Below are 23,329 nucleotides of genomic sequence, written 5' to 3'. Positions count from 1 at the left end.
TTTGAATTCAGTCACCTTCCTGTCTTAGCCTAGCCTTCTGAGTGCTGGGATTCCAAGTACTATGCCATTATGCCTACCAACACTAAGTTTGTATGTGAATTTTTTGAGACAAGCGCTCATGTAGCTCAGGTTGGCTTGGAACTCTTTGTAGCTGAGGATGACCTGAACTCCTGATCCTCTGACCTCCACCTTTGGAGTGTTGGGATTTCCCATGCTTTACATCATAGTTCCGTTGATTATGTACTCTGTGGTGAGGAAGAACGTCATGGTGGTGGGAGCATGTGGCAGAGGCTACTCACTTCATGAGAGACAGGAAACAGAAAGAGGGGACCTGGGGACAAGATACAGTCCTTAAGAACATGACCTTGGTGACCTACTCCTTAAAGTTTAAGAATCTCCGCAAAGAACCTCACTAGCTGTGAACCAAACTTTCACTGAAGAGCCTTGGCAGAGGTGGAAGCACACTTCATATCCAAGTATGCTTCCTTTTCCTTCAAACTGACACCAAGTTCTGACTAAGTAGCCCAGGCTGGCCTCAAACTTTCACTTTCAAGTCCTCCTTCTTGCCTCAGCATCCTAAGTTCTAGGGTTAGAGGTGTGATATGACAGCACTTGCATGAGAAAGGCAAAACAAGTTTTGTTCTTTTTTAGAATTCTTATTGTGTAGGACAACTTGCAGGAATCAGGTTTTTTATTTTATGATGTCGGACCTGGAGATTGAAGTTATATAGTCAGGCTTGGCAGCAAGTTCCTTTACCTGTGGAGCCATCTTACTGGTCTGAGAAGGGCTAATTTTTCAATCATTCACTTTTTTATTTATTTAGAAATAGGATCTCACTGTATATTCCTTGCTGGCCCAGATCTTGAAATGTACACCAGACTGACTTTAAACTCAGAGATCCACCTGCCTCTGCCTCCGAGTGCTGGGATTAAAGGTGTATACTACACTGCCTGGCTGGTTTTTTTTTTTGGTTTTTTCGAGACAGGGTTTCTCTGTGTAGCTTTGCGCCTTTTCCTGGAACTCGCTTGGTAGTCCAGGCTGGCCTCGAACTCACAGAGATCCGCCTGGCTCTGCCTCCCGAGTGCTGGGATTAAAGGCGTGCGCCACCACCGCCCGGCTGTTTTTTAATTTAATTTAATTTTTTGTTTTTTTGAGACAGGATTTCTCTGTGTAGCCCTGGTTGTCCTGGAACTCCCTCTGTAGACCAGGTTGGCCTTGAACTCACAGTTTCTGCCTCCTGAGTGCTGGGATTAAAGGTATTTGTCACCACTGCCTGGCAAAAAGGCTTTTTTTTTTTTTTTTTTTTTTTTTTAAAAAAAAAAAAACTACTTGCTGCATATGTAAGGTTTGCCACAAAAATTTATAATTTTTATGTGAAATACAGTGTGACATGAAATTAAGTCATTAGTGTTTCCATGTGGTGAGCTTCAAGCAAGATGAGATAACAGTGGTTTTTGCTGCTCCTCCTTCTTTTCAGACATAGTCATTTTAGCTCCTTACTGTGGGTGCCAGACTTGGCATCTCTATACTTTATTTGCACATTGTATACTTTGGTGTTGTGTTAATGTTGTACTTTGTAAGTGGATTCTACATTTAAAAATGATCAGTTACGCTGAGCAGTGGTGACACACACCTTTAATCCCAGCACTGGGGAGGCAGAGACAGGTGGATCCCCAGTTAGAGGCCAGCCTGGTCTACAGAGGAAGTTCCAGGACAGCCAGAGGTATACAGAGAAACCCTGTCTCAAAAAACACAACAAAACTGTTAGTTACTACCTAAATAAAGAAGCAACAACTGATTTGGAGATGAAAAGAAAAGCTGAGTTTAAAAACAATTCAAAGAAAGCCACATATTGGGCTGTACCCTTTGTAATCAATCCCAATAGTCAGATTCTAAGACAGAAGGATCACGAGTTCAAGATTAGCCTGACCTACATAGTGAGACTCTAGATCAGCCATTTAGCCAACCAGCTAACCAGCTAACCAAAACAATTCAAAAGATTTAAAGAGGATAATGAAAAACTCATTTTGTGCTGAGAGTTAAAATGAAATTGGTCCCAGGCATTTTTGACTGTGTAAATACTGTTTCTGAACTAGTTCCTACTCAATTTGCATTTTAAAATCAGTCACACTTCAAAACAATAAAATCTGCTTCTGATACTTGAGTAGCTCTTGCTCGCTAACATTTAGAAGGGTAGTGTGGTCCATTTCTTTATGTAAGTCTGTTGGCCAGTCATCTGATGAAGTCACCAGTTTGTGGCTAGAAATTGAGAAAGAGAGATGAGGAAACTCAAAATATTGACACATACTGACCACCTTTCCGTGCATGAGACTGCCCTTTTGGACTGGTTGGGAAACTGTAGCATAAGCCTTGTGCAAATTAGACCATTGCTGTTTTCTAGCTGGGATGAGATGAAGATCAGAGCAGCTCATGTTTGTTCAGCAGAACTTTTTGTGTGTGTGTGAGCCCCGCCCCTCCACTCCCTAGCCCTCCCATCCCCGAGTTGTATGCTCAATGCTCAATTGCATTGGTATTTTCAAACTAATTACTGGAGTCTAGGCCTTATAAGTATTCAGATCTAGAACATTTTATGTTTTTAAATTTAAATTTATTTAGTTAGTCTCCTTTAAAAATAATTTATTTTTAATTTTAATTGTGTGCATGTGTGTCGGTATGTGCATGTGAGTTCAGGTGTTTGCAGAGGCTAGAGGTGTTGGATCCCCCTCGAGCTGGGGTTACAGGTGGTAATGAGCTGTGGGTACTGGGAATTGAACTCAGATCCTTCAGAGAAGCAGTGTGTGCTCTTAACTGGAGCCATCTCTCCAGCCCTAATTATGCCCTTTTTTGAGAGAGGGTCTGGCTATGTAACACAGATGGGTCTTTACTTCAAGATTCTCCTACTGTTGTCAGTTTAATTTGGGTATGGAGTTGGAGAACTTACTCCCCACAGTATTCTTTTTTAATATTTATTTATTCATTCTGTTTTATGTGTGAATGTTTGCGTGCATGTATGTCTGTGCATCACAAGTGTGCCTGATGCCCAGAGAGGCCAGAGAAGGTGTCAGATCTCCTGGAACTGGAGTTAGAGACAGCTGTGAGCTGCCATGTGGGTGCTGGGAACTGAATGGAGGTCCTCTGGAAGAACAGCAGTGCTCTTAAGCCCTAAGCCATCTCTCTAGCCCCTAGTGGTTTATTTATTCATTTTTTATTATGTTTGAATTTTATAGCCTGGGCCTGGAACTGTGTGGACCAAGATGGCCTTGAGCTCAAAGAGCTCCACCTACTTCTGCCTCTTGCGTTCCCAGTCCCGTTTGTTTGTTTATTTGGTGTTTTGAGACAGGGTTTCTCTGTGTAACAGCCCTGGCTGTCCTGGAACTCTTTTTGTAGACCAGGCTGGCCTCACACTCAGAGATCTGCCTGCCTCTGTCTCCCAAGTGCTGCGAGGTGTGCGAGGTGTGTGTCACCACCTCCCAGCCTATTTTCTTTTGATGCTAAACCATTTTTATTTCTCCATTGCTAGGAAATAAAAAGATTTTTGAGGAAATGACAAATTGTGGCAGAGAGATATTTTGAAAGTTGCATAGGTTGGTTATAGGTTAGGAGTGTGTTGATCTCCTTCATAGGTTTTAACATAGGTTTTAGATGAAGCATCTAGAATTGTTCCAAGGGATCTTTAAAATTATGTGTGCCTCTGTGGGTTTGAGGACGTGAGTGCAGATGCCTGCAGGAGCCTTAAGAGGGCGTTGGATCTTCTGGAGCTGGAGTTACAGATGGTTGTGAGCTGCCCAAGACAGGGCCAGGCTTGAGTCCTCTGCTAGAGCAGCAGCAAGTGCTCTTAACCACTGAGCCAGCTTTGCAGCTCCTCAGGAGTCTTTACAAATTTTAAGAGAGAGGGGTGAGAGATGGATGGATGGCTCAGCAGTTAAGAACACTAGCTGCTCTTCAGAGGACAGACAGGCTTTGATTCCCAGCACCCACGTGGTGTCTCAAAACTAACTCCACTCCCAGGGGAATTCAATACCCTCTTCTGGCTTCCATGAGTGCACAGATATGCACTCAGGCAAAATACCCATACACATTAAAAAAAAAAAGAATTTAGAGATAATCTGCAAAAAGGAATGGATGCGATGGTGTGAAATTGACACAGAGGAGATACAGTTTTCTCCAAGTAATGTGAGAGGTTGACTTATAGGCTTATTATGTTTGAATTTTATTGCCTGGGCCTGGAACTTACTGTATGGACCAAGATGGCCTTACTTTGGGACCCGGAACTCTTTTGGAGTAGAGAAGTATAGTAGGTCACGATGTTGGGTAGCAGACTCAGGAAATCCACTCAGGAGGTAGAAGGGCAACTTATACTTCTAGTCAGTAGAGCCATCATTGCTTCTTTAACAAAGAGTAATGACAATATTATTTGGTTAGCTCATACTAACACTTTGCTTTCTCTGTAATCTTTAAAGACTGAAAAACATGTCAGGCTGCATAGTTATGCGTATTGTATGTAATCCCAGCAGTAGAAGTGAAGGAGGAGAATTTTCTTTTTCTTTCTTTCTTTTTTTTTTTTTTTTGTGGGAGGCGGCAGGGAGAGTTTCAAGGCAGGGTTTCTTGGTGTGGCCCTGGCTGTCTTGGAACTCACTGTGTAGACCATGCTGGCTTTGAACTTGAGGTTTGCCTGCCTCTGCCTCCTGAGCACTGAGACTAAAGGCATGCACCACCACTATCTGGCTAGGATTTATATTTCAAGGGCAGCTTGGGCTAGATAGCCAAGCCCTGTCTTAACAGAGCAAGAGCTGGGGATATAGCTCAGTAGTAGAGCACTGACCCTGAGCTTACTCTCCAGTCCCTGGGTTGTGGGGCACAACATGGTGACAATACTAGTAAGTCTTTTATTTTATTTATTTATTTATTCATTCATTCATTCATTCATTTATTTATTTATTTATTTATTTATTTATTTATTTATTTTTTGTTTTTTCGAGACAGGGTTTCCCTGTGTAGCTTTGTGCTTTTCCTGGAACTCACTTGGTAGCCCAGGCTGGCCTCGAACTCACAGAGATCCGCCTGGCTCTGCCTCCCGAGTGCTGGGATTAAAGGCGTGCGCCACCACCGCCCGGCTTATTTTATTTTATTTTATGTTTTTGGTTTTTCGAGACAGGGTTTCTCTGTGTAGCTTTGGAACCTATCCTGGAACTCATTCTGTAGCCCAGGCTGGCCTCGAACTCACAGAGATCCGCCTGCCTCTGCCTCCCGAGTGGTGCGTCACCACCACCTGGCATAAGTAAGTCTTAAACCTAGACGTCAGTAAGGATAATAGGAGTGTTGCTGCCAGATGTTGACTGAGCTGTGTTAACTTATTCTTCCTCCTGCTTTCAAGCCAAGGAGAAACTCCCTCCAGCAGGTAACAATCTGTATTCATTACTACCACTGGGGGAAAAGTTTTTGGGAAGGAAGGTAAAAAAGAATGACAACACAAAGCTTTCATGTATGACTTAATAGAAATGTGTTGTCTCTTCACTGTATTTCAGATTGTTAGCTGTATGAACAGAAGTTCATAATTTTAATGTATCTTCTGTCATTTAATGGCTAAGAAGAAGTAAGGACCAAGTTAGAAAAGCATGGGACTAACTATGACTGCTAGAAGACCACTAATTTAAAGTAAATCTTTTGTCACTTAGAAAGGAAGGTTTCTTGAATTAGAAGAGAACTGCAAAATGATGTGTAAGGTAAGGCATAGTCTGTATTTTCCTTTCTTTCATGTGTTCCAAAGTAGTATAATACTAACAATACATAATGATTACCTCAAGTCCAAATTTATATAATTTAAATTAGAACTCACAGAGATCTGCCTGGCTCTGCCTCTTGAGTGCTGGGATTAAAGGCATGAGCTACCACCGCCCGGCTAGAGCTATAGTTTAAAACCTGAGGACTTGGTTTTGTTTGTTTTAAGTTGGCATACATTCATTGTGCATAGTACTGGCTTTCACTGATTTGTTTAACTCTTAAGTTGTTACCCTTCTTTTTGTTCGTTTTTTTGTTTTTTTGAGACAGGGTTTCTCTGTGTAGCTTTGGTGCCTGTCCTGGATCTGGCTCTGCCTCCCGAGTACTGAGATTGAAGGCATGCACCACCACTGCCCGGCCCTTTTTTTTTTTTTTTTTTTAAAGCTTCACTTTTTATTTTCAGGTGCAGGGAATTAAACTTGGAGTCTTATCCATGCTAGTCAAGCACTTTATCACAGAGCTATTTCCTAACCCTACTTTTTCTTCATCTAAAAAAGAGATAAGAATAATGCTTGCTTTATTGTCATCATTGTCATAAATGATGATGATGATGATGATGATGATGATGATGATGATGATGCTTTGAGACAGGGTCTCACTATGTAGCTCTGGCTGGTCTGTAACTTGTGTAGACCAGTCTGGTCTAAAAATTTGCCTGCCTCTACCAGGATTAAAGACATGCCACCATGCTTGGCCTTCTTTTGATTAATTCTAACAGTACTGTGAGATAATGGAAAGGAGAGCTAAATAAACTGTTTTCTACAGTTCTGAGTTTCTCTCCATTGATGAAGACTTTCTGTAATCAATATTAACCACATAGTGTATTACCACATTCTCAGAAACTAGGTTTTTTTTAAGTATAGTTAAGAATATGGGGGCTGGAGAAGTAGTTCAGTGGTTAGGGCATCAGCACCCACATAGTAGCTCACAACCATCTAAACTCCAGCTTCAAGGGTCCTGACTCTCCCTTCTGGCCACTGTGGGTACTGCACACACATAATTGAACATAAAAATAGTCATTAAAAAAACAAAAAGAAGAATATCAGCCAGGTGGTGGTGATAGCACATGCCTTTAATCCCAGCACTTGGGAGGCAGAAGTAGGTGGATCTCTATGAGTTCAAGGCCAGCTTGATCTACATAGTGAGTTCCAGGACAGCCAGAGCTACATAGTGAGACCAACCAACCAACCAATCAACAAAAAATATTATCTTAATGGCTAGGGATGTAGCTCAGTTGGTAGAATGCTTGACCTTTTTATTTATTTATTTATTTTTGTTTCTTGCTTTTTGAAGACAAGATTCCTCTATGTAATAGCTCTGATGCCCTGGAACTTGCTTTGTAGACCAGGCTGGCCTCAAACTCAGAGAGATCCTCCTGCCTCTTCCTCCCCAGTGCTGGGACGTATGTGCCATCACACCTGGGGAGTGCTTGACTATTCTGCACAAAGCCCTGGGTTCTGTTCCCAGCATTGCATAAGCCGGCATGGTGGTGCATAGTTCACCCACTGCAGTCTTCCCAGTATTGGGAGTATAAGCTTGTATCACCAAGTCTGGTTCATTCTATTTTTTTTTTTTTTTTTTTTTTTTTTTTGGTTTTTCGAGACAGGGTTTCTCTGTGTAGCTTTGCGCCTTTCCTGGAACTCACTTGGTAGCCCAGGCTGGCCTCGAACTCACAGAGATCCGCCTGGCTCTGCCTCGCGAGTGCTGGGATTAAAGGCGTGCGCCACCACTGCCCGGCTTCTATTTTTTTTTTTAACTATTGTTATTTTTAATACTAGAGATTTGACCTAAGGCCTTGTGCAGGTGATGTAAGCATTTTATCACTGAGCTGTATTTCCAGCCCTCTTTTTTTTTAAACATCACCTTACATTTCCCAGGTCAGGGACTGGAGAGTTGGCTCAGTAGTTAGTTGGCTCACTTCTCTTGCAGAGGATCTGGGTTTGGTTCCCAACACTTACCTGATGGCTCGCACTGTCTTTAATTCCAGATCTGATGCCGCCTTCTGGCCTTTGCAGGTACTGCACACAGGTGGTAGATGTACGGATATGTAGGCAAAACACTCATACACATAAAATAAAGTATAAAATAAAATTATTTAGAAGTTCCCCAGGCCAACATACTCTGTTGTCCAGACAGGCCTTAAACTTGAAACTCTCCTGTCTTTCATCCTTTCCTCTTTTTCTTCTCTGTCTTCCTTATACTAGGGATTGAACTCAAGGTACTGGCTTGGTAGGAAAGTGTTGTACCTTTGAGCTACCTTTTTTTTTTTTTTCTAGTTTGCTTTATTCCTTAAATTAGATTTTATTTATTTTGTGTGTGCATGCATGAATGCCCTAGTATGTATATGGAGGTCAGAGGACAGCTTCTAGGAGTCAGCCCTACTGTGGGTGCTGGGGATGATTTTAGATGGTCAGGTTTGGTGGCAGCCACCTTTTACCAGCTGAGCCATCTCACCAGCCCTTGTTTTTTGTTTATATTTTTATTTATATGAGTACATGTGCCTTTGTAATTTATAATACATATGTGTGGTCAGAAGAGAAAGTATAGGATCCCTGAGAGCTATAGGTACTTGTAAGTGGCCAGATGTGGGTGGTACGAACTGAACTTGGGTACTTTGGAAGAACTGAACTTGGGTACTTTGGAAGAGTAGTAAGTACTTTTTCTTAACTTCTGAGCCATCTCTCCACCCTCCACCCATTTTGGTTTTTAAGATGTAAGCTCATAGTGTGCTCAGGCTGGCATAGAACTTACTATGTAGAACACATCCCCTTTCAGTTTCATATTTTTAAATGAAATAATAGTTGAAGAAAATTTTAAGAATTGGGAAAAACTCAAGACATAATCTCATGTGTCCAGGTTTACTTAGAACTCCATATCTAGATGAGTATGATTTTGAACTTCTGAGTCTCCTTCCGTTGGAGTGCTGGCACACACCACTACTAGTGCTAAGAGTTAGGTTTCTTAGAATGAATGTAGTTACTGATTTGCTGAGGCACTTTTGGGAGGAAGTTTAAAAATGGCCTTCTGTATTCATACTGTTTAGTTCTTGTAGATGTGTCCTTAGTTGAGAAGGACAGTTAATAAGATTTGACTGCTTTGCTTTAGCAGAGCCAAGAAATAGTACAAAACAAAGTTGACTTCAAGCTCTTTCAGTTGCTTTTGAAACCTGTGGCCTCCTGCCCCCTTCCTTTTTGACAGGGTATTACTATGTTGTCCTGGCTGGTCTGGAACTCTGTGTAGACCAGGCTGGCCTCCAACTTACAGAGATCCTCCTGCCTCAGCCTTTGGAGTACTGGGATTAAAGGTATGAACTTCTATGCCTGCCTTGGACTCTTTTCAGCAGAACTTTTTAAACTTTTGGTTCTTGAGTATTTAATTCCTGAAAAGCCTCTGAGATTAATGAGGTCATTAGCGTTGGTTATTTTTACTGCAGTCCAAAGGAATCTGCTTTGACTTCTGAGAGAGGAGCTATACAGAAGCACCCACAAGATAGGTTGCTTGTGCTCCAGGGAGGCTTTCCTCTATGGATGGTGTAGAATAGGCTTACTCCACTTGAATGCCTTCTTTCTGCCTCTAATGTGAGCCATGTGACTTAAGATGTCAGGATTCAAACTACTTAAAAAGATTCTGTAAATACTGGGAGTTACATTTTAGTAATTGTAATCACCCCAGATTTGGTTTTCTTAAGTACTCCCCCCCCCTCCCAGCCCCCACTTTTTTTCTTTTAGTTTTTTGTGGAGCAGGGTTTCTCTGTGTAGCCCTGGCTGTCCTGGAACTCACTCTGTAGACCAGGCTGGCCTTGAACTCACAAAGATCCGCCTGCCTCTGCTTCCCCAGTGCTGTGATTAAAGGCGTGCGCCACCACCTGCCTTTGGTTTTCTTGAATGTGTTTAAAGTGCATTGTGTACATATGCTTCTCTTTGTTAATCTTGCACCTTGGACATGGACTTGTTTTCTTATATTTTCCAGCATCATGTGGTAAACTCAAAAGAAAACCAACCAGATCCTCCCAGGACCTTTAAAAGTTTGCTTTCTAAATTATACTTTATCAATTTGATATTATTTATTCTCATTCCTTTTTTTTTTAATAAAGTTGAGATAAATTCTCATCTCATGCAGACCATGCTATCCTCAAACTAACTTTGTGAGAGAGGATGAACTCTTGATTCTTTTCCTCTTACCATTTCCCAAGTACTGGGATTAAGTATACCACCATGCCCAGCTTCATTTACTTATTTTTACAAAAGATTTACTTATTATGTGTATGTATGTGTGAGTTTTTGCAGCACGTGCATATAAGTGCCTATGGGAGTCAGAAGTCATCATATTCCTTGGAACTGGAGTTACAGGTGGTTTTGAGTTGCCATGTGGGTGCTGGGAACTGAACCCAGGTCCTCTCCAAGAGGAGTAAGTATTCTTAACCTCTGAACTATCTCTCCAGTTCCTTATTCATTTTTTGATGCTGTGAATTGAGCTGAGAGCATGGTAAGCACATGGTCTACCACTGAGCTACACCCCCATCCCTATTTACTCTGCTATAGAAATGCCTCTAAGTGCAGAAATTCACTGAAATGCATTTTAGAGCTGGGACGCTGGGCCTAGAAGATGGAAGTGAATGTCTGAGTTCTGAATGGATGTTATCATCTGGCTGATGAGATGGTTAGAGGGAAGAACTGCCTGTCATCCCGAACTCACAACATGAGTTTGATCTTGGATCCCATGGTAGATAGAAGGAGATAACCTATTCCTGAAAGCTGTCCTATGACTTCTACTGTGGCATAGCCCCCACCCCAATAGTAATAAGCAAAATAAATTTATGAAAGCAAGTCTCACATGCTTTTTTTAAAGACAGGGTTTCTCTGTGTAGTTTTGGAGCCTGTCCTGGAACACACTCTGTAGACCAGGTTGGCCTGGAACTCATGGAGATCTGCCTGCCTCTGCCTCCCGAGTGCACCACACCGCCCAACTGCAAGCCTCAAATGTTAAAGCCTGGTTTCTATGTTGTTAGCTTTAGTGTCATTGTGACAAAAATCTCTGATGTAAACAACCTCCAGGAGGAATTGTTTCTTTCGGTTCATTGCAAACCATCCTAACAGGGAAGGCCTGTTTGAACAGAGCAGCTCACATCATGGTGGCTAGGAAGGAGAAAGAGGAGAGTGGGGCACTGTCTTTTTTTCTCCTTTATTCTATCCATATGGGAACAGTGTGGCCTATGCTCAACAGGGGGCCTTCTTCCTGTGGTCAGTTAGTCCTCTGTAAGACACTCAGACATACCTAGAGGTGTGTTCTTCGGGTGCTTCTCCACCCAGTCAAGCTGATGGATCACAACTGGTATTTATCAAAACCAGGTATTCTCTCGGGTTTTAGATGCCAGAATTCATTATACTGGTTTCCTTTGGAAAGCCCTTCTCAGAACTTACTAGGAATTCCACTCAGAAATAAATTTGCTTTCTCTCATTTGTAAGTACTTATTTACTTATTTATCTATTTATTTATTTAGTCTTTTCAATATAAGGTTTCTCTCTGTGTAGCCCTGGCTGTCCTGGAATTTGCTCTGTAGACCAGGCTGGCCTCAAACTCACAGAGATTTGTCTACCTCTGCCTCCTGAGTGCTTGGATTAAAGCCATGAGCCACCACGGCCTGGCTTATTTGTGTGTGTGCGTGTGCGTGTGCGTGTGCGTGTGTGTGTCTGTGTCTGTGTCTGTATAACTGAGTGCTGGTGTCCACAGAAGCCAGAGGCATCAAATCCTTCAGGAACTGAAGTTACAGGTAATCATGATGACATGGGTGCTGGGAACTGAACTGGTTGGCATTCTCTGCAAGAGAACTACGTGCATTTAAACGCAGAGCCATCCCTCCAGCTCCTCTATGTTTATTCCTCATTTACTGTTTTTGAGACAGGGTTTCTTTATGTAGTTCTGAATGTCCTGGATATAGCTCTGTAGACCAGGCTGCCTCTGCCTCTCAAGTGCTGAGATTAAAGGCCACCACCACCTGACTATGTTTATTCTTAAGAAAGCATTTTGAACCTAAGGATATAGCTCACTGACAGAGCATTTGCCAAAAGTACAAGGCCCTGGTTCAATCCCTGCAGTGCAGAAAAACAAAGTTGGAGGTGTGGATACACTTCTTTAATTTTAACATTCAGAGGCAAAACAGGAGCATCTCTGAGTTTAAAGTCAGCCTGATACATGCATAGTGAGTTCTGCACCAGCCAGGGCTGCATAGTGACTCTCTCTCTCTCTCTCTCTCTCTCTCTCTCTCTCTCTCTCTCTCTCTCTCTCTCTCTCTCTCACACACACACACACACACACACACACACACACACACACACACACTCATGCACATGTGTGTTTGGGGACACAACCATCAAATATTTAGGCCATTAACTATTATATGTTCTTGAGGCCAAATTATTTTTCCCCATATCTGAGATTCTTGTGTCTGCACAGTTTTTTATCTCTACAGATGTTTAGAACACAGTTCCTCAGCTGGGTACTGTGATTTCAAGCTATGTTGAGGACAGCTTGGGCATGTGTATAGCTACAAAATGATGGGTTTGTGTCACAGTCAGTGGGTGAAGTTGTCTGATGCTTGATTTTGAGATTTCTTGTTAACAACTGATTTTTGACAGATGGTGGGCAGTGCTGGAGATTGAACTCAGGTGCTTGGTTTTATTTGTAATATGAAGAGGTGAGCCAAGCAATTGAGGTAAATCAGACTTTGGAATTTTTTAGCATAGTAGAGGTTCCTAATGACTTCAGTTGGGTGGTGTGTGTATGCGTGGGATGCGTGTATGGGTGAGTGTTTCCACCAGAGATTGGTGTTAGGTGCTGTGCTCAGTTACTCTTCACCTTATTTTCTTTAGTTTTTATTTTATTTTATTTTTGTTTTTTTCAAGACAAGGTTTCTCTGTGTAGTTTTGGTGCCTGTCCAGATCTTGCTCTGTAGACCAGGCTGGCCTTGAACTCACAGAGATCCACCTGGCTCTGCCTCCCGAGTGCTGGGATTAAAGGCGTGCACCACCACCACCTGGCCCTATTTCTTCTGTTAAGCTTCACAACTGCTTGTATCTGTCTCTCTTTTCTGTTCTCTCTTCTTTTTTCTCTTTTCTCTTTCAGTTTTCCAAGACAGGGTTTCTCTCTATAGCCCTGGCTGTCCTGGAACTCACCTTGTAGACCATGCTGGCCTCGAACTCAGAGATCAACCTGCCTCTGCCTCCTGAGCACTGACATTAAGGTGTGTACCACCACTGCCAGCTCTGTCCCCCCTTAACAGTTCCCTTTCTCCCCCTCATCTTTCTTGCTGTCTAGCTGGCTTCACACTTGTAGCTTCCAGGTTGTCCTGTCCTTAGCTTCCTGAGAAGCAGGGACTGTGGGCACATTATCATTCTATGAATTTGCCTATTTGGGAACTTTTGTATGAATAGAACCAGTATTTGGATTTTGGCTTAGCAGAGTGTCTAAAGTTCCCCTGTGTTTTCACATGTGCAGTGCTCTCTCCCTCACTGCGCTCTGGATGTGTTTGACCGAGCCAAAACTCATGCTGAAATGTAATTGCTTTTGTGTTAGTATTGGGAGGTGGAGCCTTTAAGAGGTGATTAGATTGCTAAGAAGAGTTAATGCCATTTTTAGAGTATTCTCCTGCTGGTCTGGATTAATTACCATGAGAGTGACTTTTAAGAATTATTTTGTTATTTTTTTATTTATGTGTGTGTGCTGCTTCCTTGTATGTTTGTGTTCCATGTACATGCCTGGTGTTCATGGGAGCTGGAAGAAGGCATCAGATCCCCTAGAACTGGAGTTACAGATGGTCATTAGGTGCCATTTGGGTCCTGGGAACCAAACCTAGGTCCTCTAGAAGAGCAGCCAGAGGGTTGAGCCCTCCCTCCCTCCCCTCAACAGTGACTTTTGTTTTGTTTTGTTTTCCGAGACAGGGTTTCTCTGTGTAGTTTTGGTGCCTGTCCTGGATCTCTCTCTGTAACCCAGGCTGGCCTCAAACTCAGAGATCCGTTTGGTTCTGCCTCCCAAGTGCTGGGATTAAAGGCCTGTGCCACTGCCGTCAGGCTCAAAAGTGACTTTGAAAGTGTGAAGGTCCTATGCTTTGTCTCTTTGGCATATATTGCTTCCCCTCTGCCTCTGGCCATGAGCTGAAGCAAAGTGAGCAGACACTGCTGACATACTGCTGGACTTTCCAGCCTCCAGACCACAAGCTACAATAAGCTTCTTTACAAATTACGTCTCGGGTGTTCTGGTTTCACAACAGAAAGGGACTGGCTCTCTTGTCCACAGTTTTGCTTCTCTCAGCATCAGTTACCTGTGTTAGGTGTGCTCTTCAGCTGTTCGCTAGGCAGTCAGGTTAACAAGTCTTGAGTTTAAATTGTGTGCCATTTAGAGTAGCATGGTGAAACCTCAAACCATCATTTCCTGTCCTGCCCGGGACATGAGTCATCTCCTTGTCCAGCCTATCTATGCTCCATATGCTCCCCTCCAGTCATGGAGCTGCCTTGTTATCAGCCCCGCTGTGTGGTATTACAGGCTGGCACTCACATTACCCATATTTTACTTAAGAATGTTTCACTTGCAAGAGGATATACTGAAGAGTAGCTATAAGGGGCCTAAGAAAAGAAAAAGGAGTGTGCAAGTTGAAGGAGACTGCTATTTGAAGTTGTGAAGGAGTAAGAAGAGGTCCATGCTAGTTGTGCTCCTGATGAGCTGGCTGTGGGTGACTTGACAAGAGCTCATTAATACTAGCCATGGTTCCCGGCATCCACTGTGGGTCTTGGGGTATGCACCCACATGATAAGGGGCTCCTCTACTAGCATTTAATTTTTAAAACAATTTTGTTTCTTTTTAAAAAATAATTTTTATCTTTTGTTTTTGTTTTCTGTTTGTTTGTTTGTTTTGATACTGGGCTTCTGTGTGTGACAGTCCTTGCTGTCCTGGAACTCACTTTGTAGACCAGGCTGACCTCATACTCAGAGAGATCAACCTGCCTGTGCCTCCCAAGTCAAGTGCTGGGACTAAAGACATGCACCACCACTGCCTGACTCTTTTTATTTAATCTTTGACAGTATCAATGTGTATATATTCTGATCCTACCCTCCAACCCATCATTACTTTTTATAATCAAGTACAAGCAGTCCTTGCTTAGATAATGTCTCTTCTCTGTTTGTCACTTAATGGGCATTTGGGTTATTTCCCTGTTTGGCTATTTGGAATAATGCTACTATGTACATTCTAATGTTCTAAGGTTATTCAAGCTACTTGGGTTTGTTGTTCTTGCAGAGGACTTGAGTTCAGTCCCAGCCTCACAAACACCTATAACTCCAGGGGATCTAATGCCTCTGGCCTCCACAGACACCTGTACTCATTTGCATATACCTTACCCTCCATACATAAAATAAAAATAATAAAAAATTTTTTAAAAATCTCTTGGAATTCCCATAATTTTAGTTGATTTAAAAATTGCTCTGGACAGGCTTTTGGAAGGTAAAAGAAAATTTTATTAGGTTTTATGTGGTATATTGATTTTTTTTTTTTTTTTAATTGAAGTCTCCAGATTTCTTGAGACTCCATTCTGGGAGTAGGTTTTGATACAGTGCTACCCATCCTTACTGTCATAACAAAGCCATGCAGGTATTGGAGATGTATAGTTCTCCCAGGAACTTCAGATTTAAGAACTAGTAACTTTAGTAATGTTTCACTTTTAAATTAATGTTTTGGCCTCTCTAGGTCATTTGCGTTTCTATGTGAATTTTAGGATCAGTTTGTCATTTTCTACAAGGAATTGACCTCAGATTGTGTTCTGGTTGTTTGATTCATTCATTCATTTATTCATTGCTTGTTTTTGTGTTTGTCACCTTGACACAAGCTAGAGTAACCTCAGAAGAGGGCCATACTTGATTAAAATGTCTCCATCAGGTTGGCCTGTGGATCACTTTCTTAGTGATTGATTGTGGGAGGACCCAGTCCACTGTGGGTGGTGCCACCCCTGGGTAGGTGGTCCTGGGTGTGTAACAAAGCAAGCCAGGAGGAGCAAGCCAGTAAGCAGCACTCCTTTATGGTCTTGCTTTTTGTTCCCGCCGCCAGGTTCCTGCCTCAAGTTCCTGCCCTGGCTTTCTGGATAATGGACTACAAGCTGTAAGATGAAATAAACTCTTTCCTCCCCAGGTTGTTTTTGGTCATGATGTTTTATCACACCAATAGAAACCATAATACATGAGTGTAATAGGGATTGATTAGTGTGGAGAGTATTGCCTCTTTAACAGCAGACCTGCGTGTTGCTTTTGATATGCATGGCCCAGCATATTCATGGGTTTGTCTGTTTTCAGTTTTATGAACCTAATGCCCAGTGTCTCAATTTCAGATCAAGTTCCAGCTTGGAGCCTTGCTCTGCTTTGTGAAGGTTGGGGCTCGAGGATGAGGAAAATGGCTGTTAAGTGAGCATGGCCGTTTCTCTGTTAACAGTCAGGTGTGGTGGCCCACTTGTGTGATCCCTGCACCTGGGAGGTGGAGGCCAGAGAAGCTCCAGTTTGAGGCCATACAGTGAAGTGCCCTGTCTGAAAAAGAGGGGTGGAGGGAGAAGCTTTGCAACTCTTGAAATGACCCTTGGTGTCTGCTTTGAAGCAGGAGAGAGGACAGAGGTCAGGCACTGCTAGGCGCTTTGTTTAGAGAGCGACAACTGGAGGTGCAGGAGAGTGGAAATGAACAGACAGGCTTTAGATCAGGTTGCTAGAGTTTCAGGATGGTTAGGTTTGTTTAAAAGCCTGGGGGTGGGGCTGGAGTTTTGGCCCAGAGGTTAAGAAGTTAAAAGCACTAACTGATCTTGCAGAGGACTGGGATGTAGTTCTTAGTCTCCACATGGCAGCTCAAAATTCAGTTGTCTGTAACTCCAGTTCCAGGGGCTCCAGTGCCCTCTTCTAGCCTCCCTAGGCACCAAGCACAGTGAAGGACAAGGTCATTTTATGTCAAGGACACTATTTCTGCTAGCATAGTGTTCCATTAGCTTTAGCTTTTACCTTCCTCACCTAACACAGCAGAGAGCTGCTGCACTACAAGTATACAAGACTGCACCCAACAACAGTGCTACCTTTTTACATTCGAATTTGTGGGGGGGTGGGGGTGTGGGGGTGTGGGGGTTGTTTCATTACTCCTTACTCTTCGGGGCCTGCCACCCAGCTCCCAAATAAACACACACGGAGACCTTTTCTTACTCATAAATGCCCATCCAGCCTTAGTGTGGCTTGTTTCTAGTCATCTTTTCTAACTTAAATTATCCTGTTTCTCTTCTTTGATGTTTTGCCTCTGGCTTTTTTACCTTTCTCTATTTCTGTATACCTTTCATTACTTTTTACTCGGTGGCTTGCTGTGTAGCTGGGTGGCTGGTCCCTTCTTTTCTTGCTCTTTAATCTCTCTTGCTCCCCTCTCTCTGCATGCCAGCCCCACCTATCCTTTCTCCTGCCTGGAGAGTTCTTTATTGGCTGTTCAGCTCTTTATTAGACCATCAGGTGTTTTAGACAGGCACAGTAACACAGCTTCACAGAGTTAAACAAATGCAACATAAAAGAATGCAACACATCTTTGCATCATTAACAAATGTTCCACAGCAGAAAGAAATGTAACACATCTTAATACTCTACAACGTGTGTGTGTGTGTGTGTGTGTGTGTGTGTGTGTGTATGTGTGTGTATGTGTGTGTGTGTATGTCATAGGGCACATGTGGAGACCAGAGGACAACTTGGTGCTGGTTCTTACCTTCTGCCATGTAAGTCCAGCAGATCAAACTCAGGGTAGGCTTGGTGACAAGTGTCTTTACCCACTGAGCCATCTCACTGGCCCTCACTATCTTTTACATTTTTATTTATTTATGATTATTGTGTGTTTATGATGTATAAGTGTGCATACGTGTTTGCTATGGTTCAAATGTGGAGGTCAGACGACAACTTATGAGTCAGATGTCACCTTGCACTGTGAGTTCTGGATATTGAATTTAGACTTACATGACAAGTGATTTTACCCACTGAGCCACTTCACTGGCCCCGATTCACTCTATTTCTTTTATGTAAAATCAAGGAACAACAATGTTATAAGCACTTGTAAGAATGTGGAAACTGAACAGAACTGCTGGGAGAGCTGCACATAATTCTAGACTTTCTGCACTGTTTCTGTAAAAGACAGATAGCAGTGTTACTTTAGTTAGCTATCTGGTCTCTCCATGGCTTTGAGCTGGGAAGAGATTAGTAAATACTAAGGAAATCAAACAAACATCTTCTAGCCAGTTGAGGCTTTCTCCCCCTCATGCTCCTGTTGGGGTCACTGGGTTGTAGTCAGTGCCATGCCCCATATCCCCCAAAGTCATCTTGTAAGCCAGAAGTGATATGTGTCTGTGTTTTGTGAAGTTCTGCCCTGTTGGATTACGTCACTCATGTTCAGTCACCAGGAAGCTCTCAGAACCCAGTGCAGGCTTTACTGCTTGCTCCATAAGGATGATAGTAAGGTTAAGGGGCTGTAGCCTGAAGTTTCCAGAAAACAAAAGCAAAACAAAAACATACCTGTGTGGATGATTCTTTTTCTTTTTTTTTTTTTCTAGATAGGGTTTATCTGTGTAGTTTTGGTGCCTGTCCTGGATCTCACTCTATAGACCAGGCTGGCCTCGAACTCACAGAGATCTGCCTGGCTCTGCCTCCCGAGTGCTGGGATTAAAGGCGTGTGCCACCACTGCCCAACTGTGTGTGGAAGATTCTTGAAGGTTGAATTAGAATTTCTTTAATTGTGGAGAGTTAGAATGTTGCAGATCCTGAGTGAATTCTCTTGGGCTACCTTTGGTCCTCTTAATAGCCATTCATTGCTTACATATGTATTTGGCCAAACAGTTTCGGTATCAGGCAAAACCTCTGAACTGCCCTCTGAAGAGACCACTAGGCTCCACCCCTCCCCAAACTACGTGTAGCTTGGATGGCATTTGGAGCCTGTAGCAGAGCTCCCCGTCTCCTTGTATCCCCCTGCCATGTCCCCTTCCAGTGTACTAGGTAAGTGCTTTCCCCTGAAGCCACCTCCATGATGAGGTATGTTGTTTTGGACTGCTGCCACTCATTTTTGGCTCAGAATAAATTCTCTCTCATTACTTTTGAGGAGAGCTGTGTTTGCGTCAGCAGGGCCATAGGTGCAGGGAAACTTAAAATGTGGGTTATTTGCTCTTTCTTTTTTTCCTTAGAAGAAAAGAAAAAACCTTGTGTAGGTAAACGTTTCTAGTGGTAGTTTGATGTTTCTAGACTCAGGTTGTTAGGAGTTCCTATGTAGCACACATGTGTCATCCAGGAATTCCCCTCTCCAGGCCTACTGGGGATTTCCTTTGCTTCTTTCCTGTATTCGATGTCCTGTTGTTTCCTGTGTGTGTCTCAAGTCATTTTCTCTCTTGATTTATGTGAATAATGAGGTCCTTCAGAAAGGAACTGTGGACAGTAAAGCTTAAGTTAATGAATGTTAGAAAAAGCTCTCTCTTAGCTGCTGCTGGTGGTAGCCTTTAATCCCAGCACTCGGGAGGCAGAGGCAGGTGGATCTTTGTGAGTTTAGCTTTACTGAACTTTGTGATAGGATGAAGAAGTTCAGCATGTTCTGAGTCTGCTTGCTGAGCTGGGGAGGAGGCTGCTGGTTTTTGCAGTCAGGCATTGGGCTAATGTCCCTTTCAGAATGGCCTCGATGGCCCAGTGTCTGGATTTGTCCAGTTTAGAGACCTGCTAGTATACCATCCCCAAGAGTCTAGGCCCAAGTCTTGGGCCTGATGAATTAGGGTCTGACCTGTTTTTGTAGTCCATGCCAGTCTAGAATCAGGGCTCTATGTGCCTCCTCCTATGGCCTGGGCCTTTTTGTTTTGAGACAGGGTCTTGCTATGTAGCTCAGGCTGGCTTTGAACTCTCTACATCTTCCTGTTTTGTCTCTGGAGTCCTGAGCATATACAGGTGCCTGCCTGTACTACTACCTGATCTAGTATGGCCTATATTTCTTTTTTCTTTTTCTGGCATTCATTCATTTGTTCACTCATTCATTCATTCATTTTAGTTGATCTCATGGAGCACAGGCACCCTCAAATTCCCTATGTTTTAAAATGTAAAAAAGACAATATTTTTAACTTTATACCCAGTTTTTGGTGAGAATTGTACATGAGATACTCTGTACCTACATCTCACCTGTCCTCTCCTTTCTAGGCTTTGTCTTTCTGTTCCAGGCTTTTTTCTTTTGCAGCTTTTGTTCGGCTTTAGCCCGTGATAGCCCCTTTGCTGGGGTGATTGATTGCCTACATGGCAGTGGTGCCATTAGCCTTTTGCGCTACATCTGTTCAGAGTAGATGGGTATATTTCTTCCTGAAAACCTGGGCTACTTTGCCATTTGCTGACTTCTGTGGTGTCCTTATACAACCTGAACTCTCCTCATTGGGGCGGGTACATATCTAATGCTAGGCTTCCGTCTCTGCTCTTTGGAAAAAAGAGAAGACATAATGTTCTTTGGAGTGTGAGAAGGCCTGGTCAGAAGTTGCAAAAGAATTCAACTCCAGCAATGGCAGAAAAAGGGAAGAGCTGTATATAATTTTCTTGACCTAGTAATCCGTACCTCCAATGGCAGCCGACTAATGTACTTCATTCACAGCATGGGAGTTGAACTGGGGTCCTCTGCGAGAGCAATACTTGATCTTAACTTTTGAGCCAACTCTTCCACCCAATATTTATCTTCTGTTGTTTTTTAATGGAATCTGTGTGATTACAATTTTATGTTGTATCTTAGAGCAATTTTCTTAATAAATTTTAATACTTAATACGTTATGGACTTAGAATCACTGCTGTTTAATTAGTTTTTATTTTCTTTTTGGTTATTTTGAGACTGGGTCTCTATAGAGTGCTGGCTGTCCTATGTAGCCCAGGCTGGCCTACTTAAAGAGATCCTCCAGCCTCTGCCTCCCTGTGCTGGGATTAAAGGCATGCACTACCATGCCTGGCCTTGAGTAGTTTTTAGTTTCAGTTGACAGCTAACTTTGGTTGATTCAAAATGATCATTGGAATTGTAGTTACCGTGATTGATGAGTAAACTCCTTCCACTCTAAAATCAAATCACAATGATAAATAAGGTCATATAATAAGGTTCTATGTTAACTAATAGTTATTGTGAAAAGAATGACAGTTTCAGACAGCACAGCAATGGGATGCCTGAAAACTGTGAGAATTACCCAAAGCTTTGGGTCCGGTGCCTTGGTGGTGCAGGTACTGCTCCAAGTAATAAGAGTATACCAGTGAGCTCCGCTCACAGAGCAGACATTTATAAACAATCTCTGTAATAATAAGCATCACACTGAGAATTAATCAGGTTTGTTTGCTGGGAGAAGGGAAGTAGGCAATTTTGGCTGGAGTGTCAGGTAAAGATTCTTTAGAAGGCTGTTTTGGTGGAGATAAGTAGTGAAAGGGCCATCTTGCCTGTTTCTGTTTTTTTTTTTCTCCCTAGAGCTGAGGACTGAACCCAGGGCCTTGCGCTTGCTAGGCAAGCGCTCTACCACTGAGCTAAATCCCCAACCCCTGTTTCTGGGGTTTTTAACTCTCCTGGTGAAGGGAATAAGAAGTTCTAGCCGGGCGGTGGTGGCACACGCCTTTAATCCCAGCACTCGGGAGGCAGAGGCAGGTGGATCTTTGTGAGTTCGAGGCCAGCCTGGTCTACAGAGCGAGATCCAGGAAAGGCACAAAGCTACACAGAGAAACTCTGTCTCGAAAAACCAAAAAAAAAAAAAAAGAAGTTCTGAGGTATGAGTACAGGCATGTTCTGGTGAGGTTTTTTTTGTTTGTTTTGTTTTTTAAGGCAAGGTTTCACTATGTAGCCCTGGATGTCCAGGAATGGGGTATGTAGACCAGACTGGCCTCACACAGAGTTAGTTCCGCCTGCCTCTGCTTCCCAAGTGCTGGGATTACTGGCGTGTTCTGAAAACAGCCTTACAAGCCTGGTTAACGAGTTTAGGGAATATTTCCACAAAGCATCTGTGAGGATTAAGGTGGGTGACAGGAATGGGTGTATGTATATGTGTGTGTGTGTGTGTGTGTGTGTGTGTGTGTGTGTGTGTGTGTGTATGTATGTATGCATGCATGTATGTATGTATGCGTTCATGCATGCTTTGTACACTGCCTCACAATAGAGGCTCCTGGTAAGTACTCGCTGTTGATAGAACAAGTTTCTGACTTAAGGTTTGAAGGGAGATTCTCTGTCAACCTCATAGTTTTCTAGAGGAGAACCATTTACTCTGCGTACTTGCTGACTATAAGCCAGTGTCTGGGCATTCTTAGTCCTATGCCTGAGGCATGTTACCTAGTTTAAAAACCATCAGATTATTTGGGTTAAATGACTGGTTTTCAGCTTTGGTTCTGCACCCAAACTGAACCCTGAATGTTATATTGGAAAATTCATGAACTTTGTAAATAGGTATGGAATCTGGTCATCTTACCCATTTCCTAGGAGTTTTTTGGGGACAGCTAGGATGATTTCTCTGGTTTAAAGAAAAAGATTTAAGCAGATTTTGAGTAAAAGATTAAGTAGAAGGAAGAAAAGATTTAAAACCTGAAAATCTTAACACAAATTAAATGAGATAGTTTATGTATAAAAATAAATATATATGGTATCTGTAGTGCATCCTGGGAATTAAGTTTGCTGCTCCTCTCTTGGAGGCAGGACCCTTCCACCCCAGTGTGTAATTCTCAAAGTCTAAAATGTATTGCTCATAGACAGAGGTTCATATACTGTAATCAAAGGAGAAAAATACAGATGAAAAAGTGGGGACTAGAAGCCAGAGTTCCTGGCTTATGTTCTAGATTGGCTTTGATAGTTGGTTCCTTTTATCTCATTTTATGGAAATATACCACTGTGTACATTTTTTTATTTCCTAATTAACTTGCTCACAGATTATGAAAATTCATACACCACCTTTTTACAATTTTTATTTATGTTGTGTTCCTAGATTAAGTGCTTTTCTTCTAGAATTACAATTCTTTGTCTTTCAGGCTTAAGTATTGTTAAACTGCATCAATGGAGCACATACAGGGAGCTTGGAAGACGATCAGCAATGGTTTTGGACTCAAAGATGCGGTGTTTGATGGCTCCAGCTGCATCTCCCCCACAATTGTTCAGCAGTTTGGCTATCAGCGCCGGGCCTCAGATGATGGCAAACTCACGGATTCTTCTAAGACAAGCAACACCATCCGCGTTTTCTTGCCGAATAAGCAGAGGACCGTGGTATGTGACCCTAGAAAATGTAGCTTCTGTCTGTGGAGACTGGGCTGTGCTGTCCAGTTTATAGATGGGACTCTCCCTGTCACTTGGGGTCTCTATTTTTTAATTTTTCTCCCAAGTGCAGATTTATTTTATTAAATCACTGTTCTGCTTACACTCCCTACTCTGACCTAACATTGCTCACAAAGGCTTGTTTTCTGCATCCTTATTTTAGGGAGAGGAAAAGGGGATATTTCTGATTCTTTTCTTTCTTTTGAGGCTCTGAGGTCAGGAGGCCAGCCAGAGTTTTCT

At 42.6% G+C, this 23,329-nt stretch overlaps 1 protein-coding gene across 4 annotated transcripts in view; it reads left to right on the top strand.

Moving 5' to 3' along the window:
• The window catches only part of Raf1 (Raf-1 proto-oncogene, serine/threonine kinase), a 57,160-nt gene that overhangs the window by 9,150 nt on the left and 24,681 nt on the right, over positions 1-23,329 (top strand). For 2 of the 4 annotated variants that reach the window (XM_052721963.1, XM_052721965.1), the window contains exon 2: positions 22,810-23,041. In XM_052721963.1, the coding sequence (XP_052577923.1) occupies positions 22,835-23,041 (207 nt within the window). In that variant the 5' untranslated portion in view covers positions 22,810-22,834. Of the gene's footprint in view, positions 1-22,809; positions 23,042-23,329 lie in introns of those variants that run through there. The other 2 variants (XM_052721967.1, XM_052721966.1) reach the window with 1 other exon arrangement.

The sequence above is a fragment of the Peromyscus californicus genome, unplaced genomic scaffold (assembly GCF_007827085.1).
Source record: "Peromyscus californicus insignis strain IS unplaced genomic scaffold, ASM782708v3 Scaffold_6__1_contigs__length_162567912, whole genome shotgun sequence".
Taxonomy (NCBI): Eukaryota; Metazoa; Chordata; class Mammalia; order Rodentia; family Cricetidae; genus Peromyscus; species Peromyscus californicus.
This window is presented reverse-complemented; position numbering and strand designations above follow the sequence as displayed.